This window comes from Dendrobates tinctorius, unplaced genomic scaffold (genome assembly GCF_039654945.1).
Source record: "Dendrobates tinctorius isolate UK_male_01 unplaced genomic scaffold, ASM3965494v1 ptg000302l, whole genome shotgun sequence".
Lineage (NCBI taxonomy): Eukaryota > Metazoa > Chordata > Amphibia > Anura > Dendrobatidae > Dendrobates > Dendrobates tinctorius.
The window spans coordinates 4,195,809-4,214,634 of record NW_027361969.1 but is presented as its reverse complement, the minus strand read 5'-3'; the positions used below and the strand labels follow the sequence as shown (position 1 = coordinate 4,214,634).

General features: G+C 43.8%; 1 protein-coding gene across 1 annotated transcript in view; it reads right to left on the bottom strand.

Annotated features, from left to right (window-relative positions):
* Positions 1-3,607: 3,607 nt before the first annotated feature.
* The window catches only part of LOC141073466 (pepsin A-like), a 53,341-nt gene continuing 38,122 nt past the window's right edge, over positions 3,608-18,826 (bottom strand). The window contains exons 6-9 of the mRNA XM_073560698.1: positions 4,518-4,634; positions 4,046-4,190; positions 3,869-3,967; positions 3,608-3,757 (exon numbers count right to left, since the gene is read on the bottom strand). Coding sequence (XP_073416799.1) covers positions 3,608-3,757; positions 3,869-3,967; positions 4,046-4,190; positions 4,518-4,634 — 511 coding nt within the window. The remainder of the gene's footprint in view (positions 3,758-3,868; positions 3,968-4,045; positions 4,191-4,517; positions 4,635-18,826) is intronic.

Below are 18,826 nucleotides of genomic sequence, written 5' to 3'. Positions count from 1 at the left end.
CATTGCATAAGCACTGGTCACTTATGCCCTATGAATGTCATGTGCTTGTGCTATTTGTAACATGCATACCACACTTTGCATAAGCACACAGTTCTTATGTACGCTGTGAGACGTTAACACTGGACATGTCATACAGCACACACTTCTTGGAGCATACACATCTCGTAGTTCACATATAACACGTAACATCTCACAGCACTTACATTTAACAGTGCACATGTCAGGTGTCTCACGGTGCTCACATGTCTCAGTGTGCATGTCTCACAGCACACACGTCCCACCAATAAGCAGTGCTAGCTCTGACCCCACTGAATGTCCTGCTAGCAGCAGTCTTCACATTAAGACTTGTGTGCCCTGTGGGAGCTGTCTTCCAGCCAGGAAAGGTAGAGTTGGAGGCTGCAAGAGCGTGCTATCCACTGTGGGGTCACAAAGCTCGATCCTTCGACATTTGCCCTATGGGGCAGACGGCCAGTCCGGACCTGCACAGTGTACCATTAAAATGTATCACCCATAACTGAAATAGGAGGTCAGTGCCCTGCGATTGTGATCTCCAACACATGTTTTATGAATGATGGCTTTCTCAGGGGATGTTGTTCTCTATCTGGCAGTCTGATGGACAAGTTTGGGTTTGACAAGCATTAGCTGCCTGACTGCATTGTGCCAACTGTAAATTTAGCAGTGGGAAGGATTATGCTATGGGTTAGTTTTTACAGGGTTGGCCTACGCCCCATTCCAAGGAAGGAAATTCTTGATGCTTCAGCATACCAAGACAATTTTGCACAATTGTATGCAACAAAGATTTTGGGATCAGTTTTGGAAAAGCCAATATCTGTCACAGGTGGTTGGGTGAGTTTGGTGTGGACGAACTCAACTGGTTTGCACAGTGCCTTGATCTCAACCCCATTATACTCCTTTAGGATGAGCTAGAACGTAGATTGTGAGCCTGGCCCTTTTAGCCTACATTAGCATCTGTCCTCACAAATCCTAAACTGGACGAATGAGCAAAAATTTCCACAAACATCCAAACTCTTGTACAAAGCTTTCCGAGAAGAGTTGAAGCTGTTTGGGCTGCAAAGAGTGAACCAACTCCAAATGGATGCTTATGAACGTGATAAAAGCTCCTGAGGGTTTAACGTGTAGGTGTCCCAATACCTTTGTCCATATAGTGTATATTAGGTCTTGCATAAACCACAGCACAACTGAAGCATAGATGACAATGCTCTACATGTGAATGTCAAAAGTGTTTCACATACTCTGCTGCATCCAAAGCACCAAGTCCCGAGCAGTGTTGTAAAGTCAGAGCTGGACCTTGAAAGAGTGATTGCCTGCTGTGCTTGTTATTTTAGGTATTTTAAAGCATTTTGGGTCCACTTTGTTGATAGTGGAAAATCCCTTTAAAATTAGTCTGTCAACCCAAACTGACAGTATAAACTAAGCACATAGTCTTGTAGGAATATAGTCCTTAAAAAATTGCATAAGTGTTCTCATCGCTGCTTCAATTCTGCATAAACTGAAGTTTAATCTGATATGTTAATGAAGGTGCTAGGTGCACCCTGGGTGTGACCAGGAGGCTCGTCGGGGTGTTTTCTCAGCTGCAGTTAGCAGTTTTATTTGAGATTTTCCTGGAACGCAGGTTATCCGTTCTGCAAAGCAATAACATTCTCTTGGTTGCCTGTTGTGAATTGTTGTGATAAATATTTATATGGTCATAATTTCCATTACTTCGTTTCCTCCTGATAGATTAATCTGGTCACTGATATTGTTATCTAAACAGCAATTTTAAGATTGCATTTCACAGATAACTTATTTGAAAGACCAATGAAAGCACAACATATAACAGTGTGGTGTAATAAAGATTTGTGGCCTTTTTTAATTCTTTCCTTTTTCTTATGTTTTCACTGAAACTAGGCCTGTGTGTCATGTGTGCGAAAAATTTGTGCAATCTGTCAACATATTACTGTTAGGCAACTATTTTACAGTTGCTCTTTTGCTGTTGAAAAGTTAACAACTCAGACAGGAAACAGGCAACTCACGAAAGGTGTACATTATATGTACAGCACAGTCACATTGACAATCAGCAGACGTGATATTGTAGTGTGACATTTCAATCTTGTATGTTAGACGACCAAAGTTGCCGTGTAGCACTAGCCTTAATATTAACTATTGATACTACTCTCCTCAACATTGAAATCATAACACAAAGAAGGAAAAGTTGTGGAATTAGGGAAATCACAGGATGGACAGACATGGTGCTGATATGCAAATGATGAAAACATGGAAATGAATATTTCAAAACATCTTGATTTAATTCTGTATTGAGTATGAGTGCCAGGTGCAGTAATAAAAGCACTTACAATTCTTGTCCTTTTTTCAATGAGGTTAATAATGATTGTCTGAATAATGTTCTTACATGCTGAATGCACTTGGGAAAATCATCAAGATCTACTGCTGGCAGCACCCTTTTACAATGGTCGACCAATGGAGACAAGTCCAAAGGCTCTGCAGGCCACTGTAGCACTCATGAGCCTTTTTTCAACTTAACGCTATGGGGCTTTTGCTATTGTGAGCATCCTGTGTGGTGTAGCATTGTGTTGAAAAATTGCTCCTGATACACTTGAAAAATTGCCATACCACTGCTTCCATGATACATTCTGTACTGTATGAGGAGGCTGGAATGGAGGTCTAAACTATTTAGTGATGAGCCGCGCTTTTGTCTTGGTTACAATCATAGATGGATATTGGTCGGGCGACCACTTGAGCAGCAGTATGAAGAGGCTTTCAGGAGGGAACGTCACACCGGTCCTACTCAGGATTATCCTGTGGGTTAGCGTAATATACAGTAGAAGAACCCCTCTAATCTTCATTCCAGGAGCTCTAAAAGTTCGACCTTATATTGATTTGGTCATGGAACTAGTGATGCAGACCTTTCTACAGAGTCCCAGGAGCCAGTTTTCAACATGACAACACCAGGATGCATGTTGCTTATGCCACTTCAAGCAGCCTGTGCTTCCCATCGAACATATCGGTGATGTCATTGGTTGACAATCGCAAAAGAGCTGCCAGCAGTGGATATTGATGATTTGCATGGCTGAACATTTCTCAGACAGCCATTAATAAACTCAATGATAGCAGCCAAGCCATGTAAGTGTGTACTTTTCTGCATGTGGTATTCACTCTAAATGCTTTTAAATCGAGACGTTTTGATGATTTTGTTCCCATTTCTCATCATTTGCATATCATTAATATATCTATCCATTCTGTGATTTCCATAAATCCGTGACTTTTCCATCTTGGGGTTGCAATTTCAATGTTGAGGAGTGTATACATCAAGGTTAAAACTGATTTGGTATGAATAATGCTTAAGTAATTGTATGGTCTACAACCTTTATCCTCACATCTTTTATGTAAAGTCATTTTTTTAATAAACAACTTAAAAGCATAAATTGATATTATGAACAAGTGTTTTATTGGGATGGTATTTTTACTAAATAAATTGCATTACATATTTGAAAGGTGTTGAAAAAACTTCTTTAGGAAAACCACTAAAGTCTGTTTAAGCAACGGCTCCTGATACATTAGCGCAGGAAACAGAATGGGGAAATATTACTTATGCTATTGGAGCCAATGCTACATAATTATTGGCCCTATCAAACACCACATAATATTCACGGATAAATATATCTCCCAGAATCCATAAATCCCCTGAGTTGGTGGGCAGATTCATGGACTGGAATCCACTGCTGCAACCTTCCTCACCCTGCAAAATAAGAAAACATGACAAAGGATGGGGTTAGTTCCCACAAAAATGTAGCAGTAGGCCAATGTCTGTTCTTTTATTTGATTAAGTAAGAAATTTTGTGTAACATACCTGACGCACGTAAGCATTGGCCGGCAGTGGGAACTCTAGTCCGTTGATGGTAATCATAATAGTTGGCATGTTGCTAATGTTGTTGCAGTTAATTACATACTGGGAATAACAAAGAAAACCCTTGAGTTATGTCCTACTCTTAATTACTTGGCCAACTTTAGTATGGGAATTACATACCTGGCCATTTGAATCCTGACTTGCACCAATATAGTACTGAATGTTGGCAATATCGTTGGATGGTCCAGCAAGAAGGGAAGTACCAGTATCCACAATGGCTTGGCAAGAGCCGCTACAAGCGATGGTCTGTCCATTGATTGATATGCTATACACAGGAACAAAAACACATGTGACATGCACATATGTGAACAGGTCGGTCAGACAGTGTTCACACCACCCACTGACTAAAACACAAAAAGAAAGCAGAGAATGACAAACGTGCAAAAATACTCTGTAGTAAAAAATATAACAGTAGTCAGCTAGTGCTAGTAGAAAGATAACAGAGTATTTTTGCACGTTTGTCATTCTGTGCTTTCTTTTTTTGTTTTATACACAGGAACAGTAAGGAATGTTTACATCTTAATTGTAACAATTCTCATTCTCCACTGTAATTAACATGAATTTTATGATCTGTGGGCAATTCTTCTCTCACCTGTCAACAGTTATTTGCCAGTAGGTTTCAGCAGACAGAGGAATCCAATTTAAACTGCCACTGTAATAAGAAGTGTCAACTCCACCGAACAGAACAAAGCTGCCACTCTCGCCTTGACTAGAAAAGAAAAAGAATTGCTTAGAACTCTTACTACGAGAAAATGTATGCATATGCTCTTATGATGGTAAAACACAACATCTGAAAAGGTCATAAACCTTTTTCTTTTCTTTGCTGTATTCCATAGATCACAACTACCAAGAAAAATATAATGTGCACCGAGGTCTGTGTTTGAAAACAAAAATGTTTACTTGGCAATATATATTAAGCCACGAGAATAGAGATATATACCAAAGGGAAAGAATAATCAGTAAACATACTCTCATACACAGATTTCCTAGTAATCATTGCTTGATTGATGATGGTGCTTCTCGGCTACTGTCAGAAGGAATCCCAGACAAAGACTGCAAGGTAGAAGGACGGAACAAAAGCTATCAGACAGTGGGAGCCGCTGTATTCCGCCAGCAGAGGAACCCTTGTAGAGCTTGTATTTGGACTACTGAAAATGGGGTGTGTGGAGGGTAATGGAAGAATAGGAGAGACTGCCCAGTGGAGAAATGGCCACATAGGAAACTCCTCCTGTGACTACTTGGGGTAATGAGAAGCAATGCTGTTACTACTAGGAGACTGTGGGTTCTTGTGATCTGTGCCTACATTAGGAGAATTGGGGAGTCCCTGAATGAGCCCTGGGGGCACAGATCATAAGCGCTCCATACTGCAAATTAGAGGTGTACTTTTTTAACCCCTTAAGGACTGGGCCCAGGGCCGGACTGGGCCAAAAAAGCAGCCCTGCCACACAAACCCCACCAGCCCACAAACTATTACACTCCTCTCCCCAATCAGTGAATTTTACTTTACTTTGTCGTGCCCCTCACTCTCCTAAAAGGAGACATTTGAAGAACCACATGTGAATGGCGCCACAGTGCGTATGATCGACCACAGCTGCATTTACATGGTGCCCTACAAAGCACCGATTTTCAGAATCATGGGGGTCCCAGCAGTCGGATCTCCAGGAATTGGAAAGTTATCCCCTATCCAGAGGAGGGGGGATTACTTGGGATAATGCATTTATACAGCTTTTCCAATATTTTGTTTTTATTTGGTCGTAGTAATATTGGAAATACTAAACCAATATTGACCCTCCCAAAGTCCAATGTCGCCTCTTCGACAACAGAACAGGAGAAGAGGTACTGTGCAGTGTATACAGGGCTGGCTCCAGGTTTTAGTGGGTCCCGGGTGAAAGTCTCAGTGGCTCTTTTAACACGTACCACAATTCAAAATGCACAGATGCAGCAGAGAAATATAGGTATAGTACAATGCCAAAGATTTTACATTACATGAGTGATATCTATTGTACAATATTGACAGTATATTGCTCCATACAAAATAATGAGCCTCATATATTGCTCCATACAGAATAATGAACCCCATATAATTCTCCATACAGAATAATGAGACCCATATAATGCTCCATACAGTATTATGGGCACCACATGTTATTCTATATAGAGCACTATGCCCATATATTGTTCCATACAGAATAATGAGCCCCATATATTGCACCATACAGTATAATGAGCCCCGTATATTACTCCATAATAATGAGCCCCATATAATGCTCCATACAGTATAATGAGCCCCATATATTGCTCCATACAGTATAATGATCCCCATACCTTGCTCCATACAGAATGGGCCCCATATAGTGCTCCATAGAGAATAGGTCCCATATAATGCTCCATACAGAATATGATGGGCAACATATAATGCTCCAGTATGTGGTGGGCCTCGTATATTGCTCCAAACACTGTATGGAGCATTGTATGGGGCCCATTCTGTTTGGAGCAATATATAGGGCCCATCATATACTGTATGGAGCATTGTATGGGGCCCATTCTATGATGGGCCCTATATATTGCTCTAAACAGAGTTTGCCACATATAATGCTCCAAATATAATATGCTCCATACATAATGTTCCCCATATAATGCTTCAGTGTATGATGGGCCCCATATATTTCTCAAAACATTAAAAAAACCTGAAATCCTCCACTCTCCTTGCTGGCCGCTGCTCTGCTCCAGACTCCTCAGCATCAATGTCTTCCGGCTCTCTGTACTGTTCAGGCAGAGGGTGCACAGAGAGTGCACAGCCTCTGTCAGGCAGAGGGTGCACAGATGTCACAGTCAGAAGACGCCACAGTGGAGGAGCGGGAAGAGGTAAGTATCGCAAGTGCTGGGGCCCTGAGCAAGCGGGGGAGGAGTGGACTCATTATTAGCCCATGTGACATTTCAGTTCCACAGCAGAGAAGAGTCCGCCACTTTTTTCACAATCGGAGTGATTATAGTAATATATATATACAGTATATCTATATATATAAAACTGGTTGGTGATACACACATACATACAATCAATCACGAAGCATCTTTCATTTCACCAGAGCTGTTCAAAAGAAGCTGAGCTGTGATTGGTTGCTCTAAGCAACAGTTTTCCTTACAACCAATCACTAAGCATCTCTCATTTCACCAGAGCTGGTTAAAAGAAGGTGAGCTGTGATTGGTTGCTATGAGCAAGTTTTCCCACTTGACAACACCTCAGCAGACACTGACATGGTGGGAGAAATCTAGCATCCCCTGGAACATAAGCTCCCATCCATTGTCTGCCTCCCAAAAAGGAGCAGAGAGCACATGACAGAAATGAATCCCCCCTCCCGTGCCCATATACACATCACACATCCTCCATTTCGTAGGCACATCTTCCCTCTTAAAGGGCTCATTGGTATGGAAGTCAGAGCAAATCCCTCCAGCGCTTTGCTTTTGACCCCAGGCCTCTCTTAAAGGGATCCCCAGTATGGAAGTTAGGACCGTTCCACTCAGCTCTGTGGTTCTGACACCAGGGTCTCTTAAAGGGATCTCCTGCATGGAAGTTAGGGCAAATCCCTCAGTGCTTTGTTTCTGACCCAGGGTTCTATTAAAGGGATCATTGGTATGGAAGTGAGGGCAAATCCACTCTGCGCTTTGGTACTGACCCCAGGCCTCTCTTAAAGGGATCTCCGTTTTGGAAGTTAGGGTAAATCACTCAGCGATCTGATTCTCACCCCAGGCTTCTATTAAAGGGATCATTGGTATGGAAGTCAGGGCAAATCCACTCAGCGCTCTGGTTCTGACGCCAGGCCTCTCTTAAAGGGATCCCCGGTATGGAAGTTAGGACCGTTCCACTCAGCGCTCTGGTTCTGACCCCAGGCTGATGGGATGATGTGGGATATTAGTGGTAGTAGTCCGGTGGCTCTGCGTGACGGGATGATGTGGGATATTAGGGGGAGTAGTGCGGTGGCTCTGGCTGACAGGATGATGTGGAATATTAGGGGTAGTAGTCCGGTGGCTCTTGGCTGATGGGATGGTGTGGGATATTAGGGGTAGTAGCCCGGCGGCTGTGACGGGATGATGTGGGATATTAGGGGTAGTAGTCCAGTTGCTTTGACGGGATGATGTGGGATATTAGGGGTAGTAGTCCGGTTGCTTTGACAGGATGATGTGGGATATTAGTGGTAGTTGTCCGGTGGCTCTGGCTGACGGGATGATGTGGGATATTATGGGTAGTAGTCCAGTTGCTTTGACGGGATGATGTGGGATATTGTGACGACCGTCTGTGAATCTGGGCTGCAGTAGGACAGCGCCCCAAATGACCCCGAGACCCTTAACCCCTATACAGGGATCTCGAATTATAGCAAGGCCCAGGGGTAGCTGTCTAGGGGCGCAATGGACCAGAGCAGAATGGTCATCAAGGGGTAAAAACTAAAACCCGTAATAGTGGTCCGGAGACAGGAGTACAAAAACAGCAGGCAGAGGAAGGGTCAGGAATCCAAGCCAAGGTCAGCGTCAAAAAATCGCAAGAAAGGCAAAGGTACAAAAAATGGCAGGCAATAGAATGGTCAGGAATCCAAGCCAAGGTCAGCGTCAAAATTCGGAAGAAAGGCAAAGGTACAAAAACAGCAGGTAATAGAGTAGTCAGAAATCCAGGCTGAGGTCAGTGTTAACTTTTAGCAATTCACAGAGTAGCACGCAGGGGAACCAAGAATATATCTGGTGGCTCTGGCTGACGGGATGATGTGGGATATTATGGGTAGTAGTCCAGTTGCTTTGACGGGATGATGTGGGATATTGTGACGACCGTCTGTGAATCTGGGCTGCAGTAGGACAGCGCCCCGAATGACCCCGAGACCCTTAACCCCTATACAGGGATCTGGAATTATAGCAAGGCCCAGGGGTAGCTGTCTAGGGGCGCAATGGACCAGAGCAGAACGGTCATCAAGGGGTAAAAACTAAAACCCGTAATAGTGGTCCGGAGACAGGAGTACAAAAACAGCAGGCAGAGGAAGGGTCAGGAATCCAAGCCAAGGTCAGCATCAAAAAATCGCAAGAAAGGCAAAGGTACAAAATACGGCAGGCAATAGAATGGTCAGGAATCCAAGCCAAGGTCAGCGTCAAAATGCGGAAGAAAGGCAAAGGTACAAAAACGGCAGGTAATAGAGTAGTCAGAAATCCAGGCTGAGGTCAGTGTTAACTTTTAGCAATTCACAGAGTAGTACGCAGGGGAACCAAGAATATATCCGGCGGCTTGCAAGACCAGTCCCAAGGTATTTGAGGGATCAGGTCATCCCTCACAGGTTCCCGGACTGATGATGTCATCAGGACCGCCCCAGGACCAGGCCGGATGGTGATGCACCAACCCCTTCATGACTGATAGAGGAGCGGAGCCTGCGTCCACCAGATGCCTGCGCAGGAGCCCCATCTCTGTTGCCGCCATCACTCGGGGGCGATCCACGGCGCCTCCCAGTGGCCGAGGCAGGAACAGCAGGCCCCGAGTCAGACGGTGATGTGACAGTCCAGCGCCTCCTAGTGGCCGAGGCCGGGACAGCAGGCCCTGAGTCTGACGGCGATGTGACAGATATTAGGGGTAGTAGTCCAGTTGCTTTGACAGGATGATGTGGTATATTAGGGGTAGTAGTCCGGTGGCTCTGGCTGACGGGACAATGTGGGATATTAGGGATAGTAGTCCGGTAGCTCTGGCTGACGGGATGATGTGGGATTTTATAGTAAATGTGGCTATGCGGAGTGGGCGGAGCTCTACACTCAGCTTTATATATATAGATATAATCATTATAATTTGTTATAACTAACCGTAGTTAGTTACTATGCCTGGGCAGCGCATAGATATATATATATATATCATACATAGCTCCACAATATAGGGAATATAGAGTGGAGCTGTGTATATAGTGTAGAGATGTGCCAGTGTATATAGTATGGATTCCACACGATATACACAGCAACATACTATATAAACATCTGCATATTATATACTATAAATATATATATATATATATATACACACACACACACAACTCTACATTGTACACTATATTATGTTGCATATAGGTGATACTGCGACTATTCACACCAGTCACAGTATCACCTATATAATGTAAATACTGCAGAGTCGCAGTATCACCTGTATACTGTATATAGACTGCTATATATACTGCTAAAAACAAATAAGGGAAACACTATTCTATTTGCAACAAGCTATTTCTGTTCTCTTTATTTCTTTGAGCAGTATATATATATTATATAGGTGATACTGAGATTTAGCAGCCAGTATCACCTATATAATCAGTGTATAATCACAGTATCACCTATATAATGTATATATACTGCTCAAAGAAATAAAGGAAACACAAATAGCCTGTTGCAAATAGAATAGTGTTCCCCTTATTTTTTTGAGCAGTATACATAGCAGTCTATATACTGTACATTATATAGGTGATACTGGCTGCTAAATCTGCTGTATATACATTATACACAGTCTGTATACAGTATACAGGTGGCACTGCAAGTGCTGTACATACAGAACGCAAAGTTTCCATGTTGGGACTCACCCAGGTCCCTGAGATGGGGGGAGGATGAAGAGCTCTGAGGTGGGTCCATCTTCTGCTGTGGAGAGGAGCGGATCCCTGGCTGGGGCTGGTGGTAAGTAGCACAGGAAGCAAAAAAAAAGCTGCTCTGATGCTGGTAACCGGCCAGCGTCAGACTGCCACGTCAGCCCTTTCAAACTTGTGACAGAAGGCCCTGTGTGCGCGCACTCTCCTGCTTGCACACTCTTAACGGGGCCGCAGCCACGCACACACACAAGATGATGAGGGCCGCCGCAGCGAGAAACGTATTGTCAACTGCCAAGGCACCTATATACATCTCATCACCAGCCTACTGCTCAGCACCTGTACATGCATCATCACCAGCCTACTGCAGCCCAGCATCTGTTTATACATCTTATCACCAACCCACTGAGCCCAGCACCTGTATATACTTCACCAGCCCCACAGCAGCCCAGCACCTGTATATACATCTCATCACCAGACCAAGGACGTAAGGATTTGAGCCTGCAATCATCTGGTCGTTTGTGCTTTATAACGCAATGCCACAGCAAAAATCATGGTCTTTTGCGAACGCCAGCCACAGTGTAATTTAACTGGTTAACAGCCCCAGGCAGAGCTACACTCCACCGGTGGCCTTTAGAGGCAGATGATGGCTGATTATTACAGGCATTAGCTTCCGGCAAAGTTGCAGGTTTGGCTTGCGAGCCCTCATCAAAGACAGGGAAACAGCATATGACGTACATACGTCATATGTCGTTAAGTGGTTGATGACTTGGCATTGTCTGCTTTTAGGCTCTTTATAACTAAGGGCTGTAAAGGTCTTGCCTATAGTCTATTTGTATCTTTTTTTTAATTTGCTTCTAACATCATAAAGAGAATGTGTCTTTTGAAATTGACATTGTTTAAACTAAAAAGGACTTTTCACCAGTGTGAGCATGTTAAACTGATCACATCATTCAATAGTTTTTATTTTCTAATCTGTCATCTCCATTGCATAAAGATTGGCTTGTAACATTTAGGTTATAATTTTTGATAAGCCCATCTGGGCATTACCAGAGGTTATACTCTGGGACAGGTACTTTATCCCCTGCTTGACATTGACCAATCATAAGCAGGAGGCATAATGAAGGGAAAAAACACACCCTGGTCAAAGCTCCTGATTTTTTCAGTTAAGGGCATGTCACACTAAGAGATATCGCTAGCAATATCGCTATAACTAGTGACGTTATAGCGATATTGCTAGCGATATTGCTGTGTCTGATACTTTCCTCCGACCGGCTCCCCTGCTGATTATCGCTGATCGCGCGATAACATCTTGGACCGTTTCTCATCGTCAGCTTCCTGCGGCGCTTCCTGCTGTGAGGACAAGCGACGCGTGGAGCCGGGCGGGAGGACGCAGGATCGCCTAGTGTGACAGGTAAGTAGCGATCCCCGTCCCCAGCGATGTCGCTAGTGAGATCTGCCTGTGTGGCAGCTCACTAGCGACCACTTAGCGATGTACCAGCGATCGTGACCGCGTCATATCGCTGGTCGGGATCGCTGGTACATCGCTAAATGTGACAGTACCTTTACTGTATAGTATTGATTAGAGTGGAGTGTGATTATAAGCATTTCCAGATATCTCATGGCAGTCTGTGTGGATTGAGGGAGTTACAGCAGTGCTGAATTTTATTACTGTAGTTAGAGATCTGAAAGTATTTGTATCAGTGTTGAGTGAGGAGCAGGGCTGTGAGAGGAAAGCTGCAGTCACAGATGTGTGTGTTATGCCACTTAGCTGTGCTTTATTTTTAGCTCTTATCTATATTACACAGAAGGTGCAGAAATCAGGGCTGAGAGCAGGGCTATTATTATATCTCAGAGCACAATACGCCTCATAGACGGTGGGATATTGCAGTAGCTTCCAAACCACTGCCTCATAATAGGAACTTACACAGTCTTTCATTCTACTCTATTATGAGGCAGTGGTTTGGAAGCTACTGCAATATCCCACCGTCTATGAGGCATATTGTGCTCTGGTAAATCGAGGCGAAATATTGGTCATGAAGATTGAATCTCTGAGGCTCTGTGCCTGTAGGAATATATGCCTGGTTAGTACAGGTTAATACCTGTTGTTGCTTTATCAGGCTTGTATTGGAAGAGCCGGTTTCATGCAGCACTGTTGGCGTTTTACTAGGCTTGTATTGAAGGGTCAGGTTACATATGACGCATGCAGGTGTAGTGCCTGGGCGTGTAGACCTGGATGCAGTATCCGCTGCTAGCCTGGACGCCTTTGATATAGAAGAGTTAATGGTTTGCTTTTATATCCCTTTAAATGCCTTTAAGACTTCAATTGCCTTTTGCCTTAATATTGCTAGAATTATTCTTATGTAGACTAGTAGTCTCTGTCTTCAAGGAAACTATACTTGTTATCATATTTGTTCTCAACAACGTGTTCTGGGTTCATTGTAAACAAGGTACGACCCTGAGGTGATGGTGGGGGCCAAATGAGCTCCATAGAGTCACATATTGTTGTAAATGGTATAAAAACATGTCTTGTATTTCATTTCGTCAGATCAAGTGATTTGACCACGGCTTGTGTGTTGAAGTCTCTTTGTCTCCAAGCGCTTGCAACAGAAAGGGCGAAAAACCTCACAATTCGGACTCACTGATGATCTGGACAGCTGACGCTTGGTCAGAACAAAAGCAGCTACGACAGTTTTTGGCGCCCAACGTGGGGCTGTGGAAACCAGCCTATTCGGAATCCGTATGTGGGAGCTTCCTGGGAGGTTGAAAATGCAGAATCCAGGCTGCAGCAGGTGAGAACATTTATTCTTACATTGATTCTGCATCTGCAACCTTTCTAAGGATGTCTACATATCTCTGGGTAAGACTGTACAAACACGGTTCAAAAGAACCCACATCACCAGTGAGTGGTGAGTATGTCTGTATGAGAGTTGAATAATAGAGTAATAAGATAATAATTGTCATCTGTATTATCTGTTAAACTGTTCTGGCAATATACTAATATACTAACTGGTTGTGTACTGGTGTACTGTGTAGCACAAAGTCTGGGATAGACTCTGTGCAGTGGTTATTTTGGATTGCCAGTAAATTTGTATAAGGCTGTGGTTTTTGGTTGCTCTGGTTTTCAATGTTTCTTGTTGTTTAAGAAGTTGGCTTTGGTGTTCTCGGCGTGTCAGTGGACACTGCTGTAGGTTAAAGTGTCAATCAAATCCAAAGTGCAGATAGTCAGGCTGTGTGAATCCTTGTATATATGTCTATGAGAACCTCTGAATAAGATGAGTAATTGAGTATAAAAAAATCCCTGAATGAGCACGTATGAATGAATCATCACACATCATTTTTGTGTCAAGAGATTTGTGACCTTTCTAGTTGTGGTGGAATCCCGGACAGATGCGTTATAGATATTTCAAATCTACATCTGAGACTGAATGAATTGAGTAATGATATAGCTCGTGTTATATGTGGCATTACATTGTAAAGTTTCCTGAATGCATTTGGCCAGAAAAAGGGCAAGGCATGGTTAATCTCATTATACAGTTATCTGCTCTTACAGTGAAATCCCGTGATTTTGAGTTTCTTTGTAGAAATTGATTTTGCTAAGTCTAAAGAACTACGGAATTCTGTGAAGGACGACGCTGCATTCTGATGGGAGGGGGGAATGATGCCGATGCGCAGTTTTTCTTCTTCCTTCGCTCTTATCTCTGCTGAGTGTGAGCTGTGCTCAAAATTCTCTGTAATTCTATCCGTTAGGTACGCGCTGAAAGATTTGTGCATTTTAAAGCAACAGTACTTAATTGAAGTTGGAAGTTAAAAGTAAAATATGGTGCCTAATTTAGAAGGAAATTGTAAGTGATTGTTTGGTCATTATAAGTGATTGTTTGGTCATTGTAAGTGATTGTTTGGTAATTGTAAGTGATTGTTTGGTCATTAATGTGTTTGAACCTGCTTCTAGTTGTGTGATTGATTTGTATAGCAAATTGTGTATCAACAGAGGAGGTAGCCAACTGTACGGCTGATAAAGTAGGTCAGAGGCCTATCACACCTGGGCCTTCTTGCTTTAGTCAGCGGGTTTTTTGTTGTGGGTGAGAGGTGAGGGCGAGGAGCCCTCTGGATATACCTTGGCAGGCTGTAAGACAGAGGTCCAGACACACAGAAGGGCATTTCAGACGAAAGGTGAGCTGTCTAAGTTGAAGTAGCGTTCCCACAATCCATGGAGCTGGGCTAGAAGGAAAAAGGCCTATTCCTATCTAGTCAGCTGATCTAGCGGGTGAGAGGCAGAGAGCCTTTCCGTTACATCCTGTAGGTCTACCGGGTGAGAGGCAAGGAGCCTTCCCGCTACACCTTGGCAGGCTCTCTCTGACTTGCTAAGTGTGGCCTGTAAGACAGAAGTCCAGGCACACTGGGAGGGCATTTCAGAAGAAAGGTGAGCTGTCGGCAGAAAAAGGTTGAAGCCATGGCAACTTTTTCTGTGTACAGTCGGTGCCCCCAATGAGATCCAAGACAGCTATGCAAATTGTAAAAGACAGAGAAGAAAGGAAGCAGTGAAACAGGTTGGACCAATATTTAAAGGCAAAAATACCAGAGTGTGAATGTTTGGATGTACAAAAAGGCACAGACAAGGGAAGAAAATAGCAAGTGAATAAATGATGCTTGAGAATGAATGTGCAGCAGTGTGGAAGGTGTATTATGAATGTTTTGATTGACAAAGTGTAACCAGAGACCCAGACAAAACAGATGGACTTGTAAACACTGTGATCAGACTCAGACAAACCCAGACTGAATAGCTACTTGTGTGACCTGTGCTACTGACCTAAGTGAATTGCACTAAATCCTATCCAGACAAGATCATAAGAAGCTGACATAATAGTGTGGATAGTGGGTAGTGGGGACATTGACCTTTGAGGAGTAAGCTGACAGTAGACATCAGACGACCAACCCCATCAGGACCTAGAAGTGCGACTAGAATAAGAAAGATGCAGGTGTATTATCCCTGGAGCCCCTCTGACCATCTAGCTTTGTTCAAGCAGTTGCCTGACCCCGAAGACCAATCATTCCTGTTTTACAGACACATAAAGGAAATACAGCAGACATATAAGTGTACCTGGGCAGACCTAGAGAGGTTGGTGAGTTTAAAGGCAGGTGACGCACTAAGACATATAATTAAGACACACACAGATGTGACAAAGAATCAGGCTTGGGGCATGGATGATAAATCTACACGATCTGGGGAGACATACCTTGAGTCACTAAAACAATGGGCTATAGTGAAACAATCAGAGCAGTCCGTTCTCCTGACTGACGTGACACAGCAAAAAGGAGAGAGTGTAGAGATGTACTTTGGATGGTTACAGCTGAAATGGGCAGACATGGGGTTCATTTGCATAAACCCACTTGATGTTAGAATACTGGTGAATGCATTCATTGACGGTATAAACAAAGACTTATGAGACGCAGTACAGGCAGCCAGACCTGAATGGAGATATGTAGATCCGAAAGACCTCCTTATGGTAGCTAAAGAAGTTGAGCAAACAAGGACGATAAGACGACCTGTCATGTATGCTGGAGCACAAGGAAAAAAGTGGAGACGTAATAAGGGACCTAAGGACTTGGAAACAGTGAGGTGCTGGAATTGTGGTACTTACAAAACTTATTGTTAGTGACAATACCCCTATGAATTTACTGGGAGCAGATGTGCTGAGTGTGATCCCGGCCACCATACATTACTCTCCTGAGGGTATTACAGTCACAAGTCCCCTCTCAGATAAACATTTGTGTAAGATTGCGGAAATGGTGTATATGACAAAAGCGGTGAAACTAACACCTGACACCAAAATGCCTGAGGATGTCATGATTAAATTGAAAAAAATGATGTCATGATTAAATTGAAAAAAAAAAGGAACCACTCCTCCTTGTTTTAAGCAATACCCCTTGAACCTAGCCAAATCAATTGCCCCGAGCAGAGATATTAGAGAGTATGTTAAGGCAGGGGTTCTGGTGCAAGGAAACCCCCCCCCGGACTGCAAAGATCTTCATGAACGTGTGCTGACACTTACAGAAAGGTTCATGACTTAAGGGCTATTAATGATGATACAGTGAGTGTGACCTCAATCGTCCCTAACACTCACACACAATACTGTCACAGATTCCAGTAATGTCAAAATGTTTCACAGTCATTGATTTAGCAGGTGCATTTTTCTCTGCACCCCTGCACCCTGACTGTCAGTATCCTTTTCCTTTACTCATAAAGGTGAACAATATTGTTGGACAGTCCTCCCACAAAGGGGGAAAGAAATCCCCTGCCATCTATTCAGCAGCAATGGCAGGGATCCTTGAGTAGTGGCAATCACCTCATCCGCTGATTGTACTATTGCAGTACGTGGATGACCCTAAGGGTTGCAAGGTCTCACGTGACAAATTACAGTATTACAAACAAAAGGTGACATTTTTGGGACATTGTAGTGCCGAAGGTACCAGACACCTGACAGGAAACAGGCAATTCAAGATCTCCCTCTACCCAGGTCACATCAGCATCTATGCACTTTCCTAGGTTTAGTGAACTACAGTAGGCCTTGGATAAGGTCCGCTTCACAAATATTCCAACCACTTTATGACTGCTTGTCATCAGACCCGGGACCTCACACAAAATTGATTGTGTCTGTGCGGTAGGAGCAGCTGCACTACTACTAGGAAAGGCATGTGAGATCACACTGACGTTTCTTTTGACAATCTATTCCCCACATGACATCCATGCCATACTCGTACAAGTTCAACCAAAACATCTGTCTATGGCCAGACAGCTCCGACTTGAGTGTGCTCTACTAATTCCTGAGTATGTCACCCTCAAAAGATGTAACGTTCTGAATCCAGCCACCCTCCTGCCTGTGGATTCAGAAAAGGGGGAATCGGTGACCATATTAGCGAGTGAGGAAGGATACTTTGACATGACACATGAACATGTCTGCATAGAACTGATGAGTCAGGAGACAGTTGGGTTTGCACACGTTCATGAAAAACCTGTTCCTAATGCAGACTTTGAGTTTCTTTTTTTGTAGATGGCCCCAGATACCACCAGGATGGACGATTCTACACTGGATATGCAGTAGTATCCTCACATGAGGTAATCCGAGCGGAACCACTCTCTCCTCACATGTCGGCGCAGGAGGCAGAGTTGAAGGCACTCACTGAGGCGTGTAGAGCCGCTGAAGGTAAAGTCGCTAATATTTTCACAGATTCGAAGCCCATTAAAAATGCAGAGCTGGTGAAACAATTGATGGAGGCATTGATGTTACCAGTCCAGGTTGGCATTGTCAAGGTAAAAGCACACACAAAGGTGACTCCGTGGAGGTAGAGGGCAATAAAAGGGCGAACAAGGCTGCTAAAATAGCACAAGGCGGCCTAGAGAGAGCAGTGGACGGTGGCGGGGAGTCAGCGTATTCCAGCCACATTGGGTCTAGATGTCCTGAAATCCCTCCGGCAAAAGGCTGCCCAAACAGAGAAGGTACACCGGGGGAGACTGGGAGCTGAGCTGAACTCAAATGGAGTATGGGAGAATAAGGATAAAATGTGCCCACCAAAGTCCCTGTTCCCAAGCAGCACATGGCCCCACTCACACCTCAAAAAGTCACATGTGTGCCATGGTAGATGCCTTTTGGATCGCTCCTGATTTCAGTTACGCAGCCGCGAAACTTGTACAATCATGCCTCATCTGTGCACAGCACAACCCAGGTAAAACAGTAAAAGTCGCTAAGAAAGCGACATCTAGGCCTCTCTACCCGTTTCAGAGACTGCAGATTGATGACATACAGCTACCAAGGTAGGAGTGTATGCAAATATCCTAGTATGTGTAGATCTCTTCTCTGGTTGGCCGGAAGCCTATCCGGTAAAATGTGCAAATGCTAAAATGACTACAGACAAACTGATGAAAGAACTGATCTGCAGGTATGGTGTCCCAGAAGCCACAGAAACAGATAGGGGTACACACTTCACGGGAGAAATAATGAGGGAAGTCATGCAAGCCCCAGGCGTACAGCAAGCATTTCATACACCATATAGGCCACAAAGTAGTGGGAAAGTGGAAAGACTAAATGGGACACTTAAACTGAAAATTCAAAAAGGCCATGGCAGACACAGGAAAGAGCTGGGTAGAGTGCTTGCCTCTTGCACTCTTTTCAGTCAGACACACTCCAAATAGAAAGACAAGCTTGTCTCCCTTTGAAGTCCTGTTTGGTAGTGCACCTCTAGACTGGTCTGTACTTCCCACAGGTGCTTCAAATGCAACATGGTTCTATGACAGCCAACGTCCAGGCCTTGCAGGAAA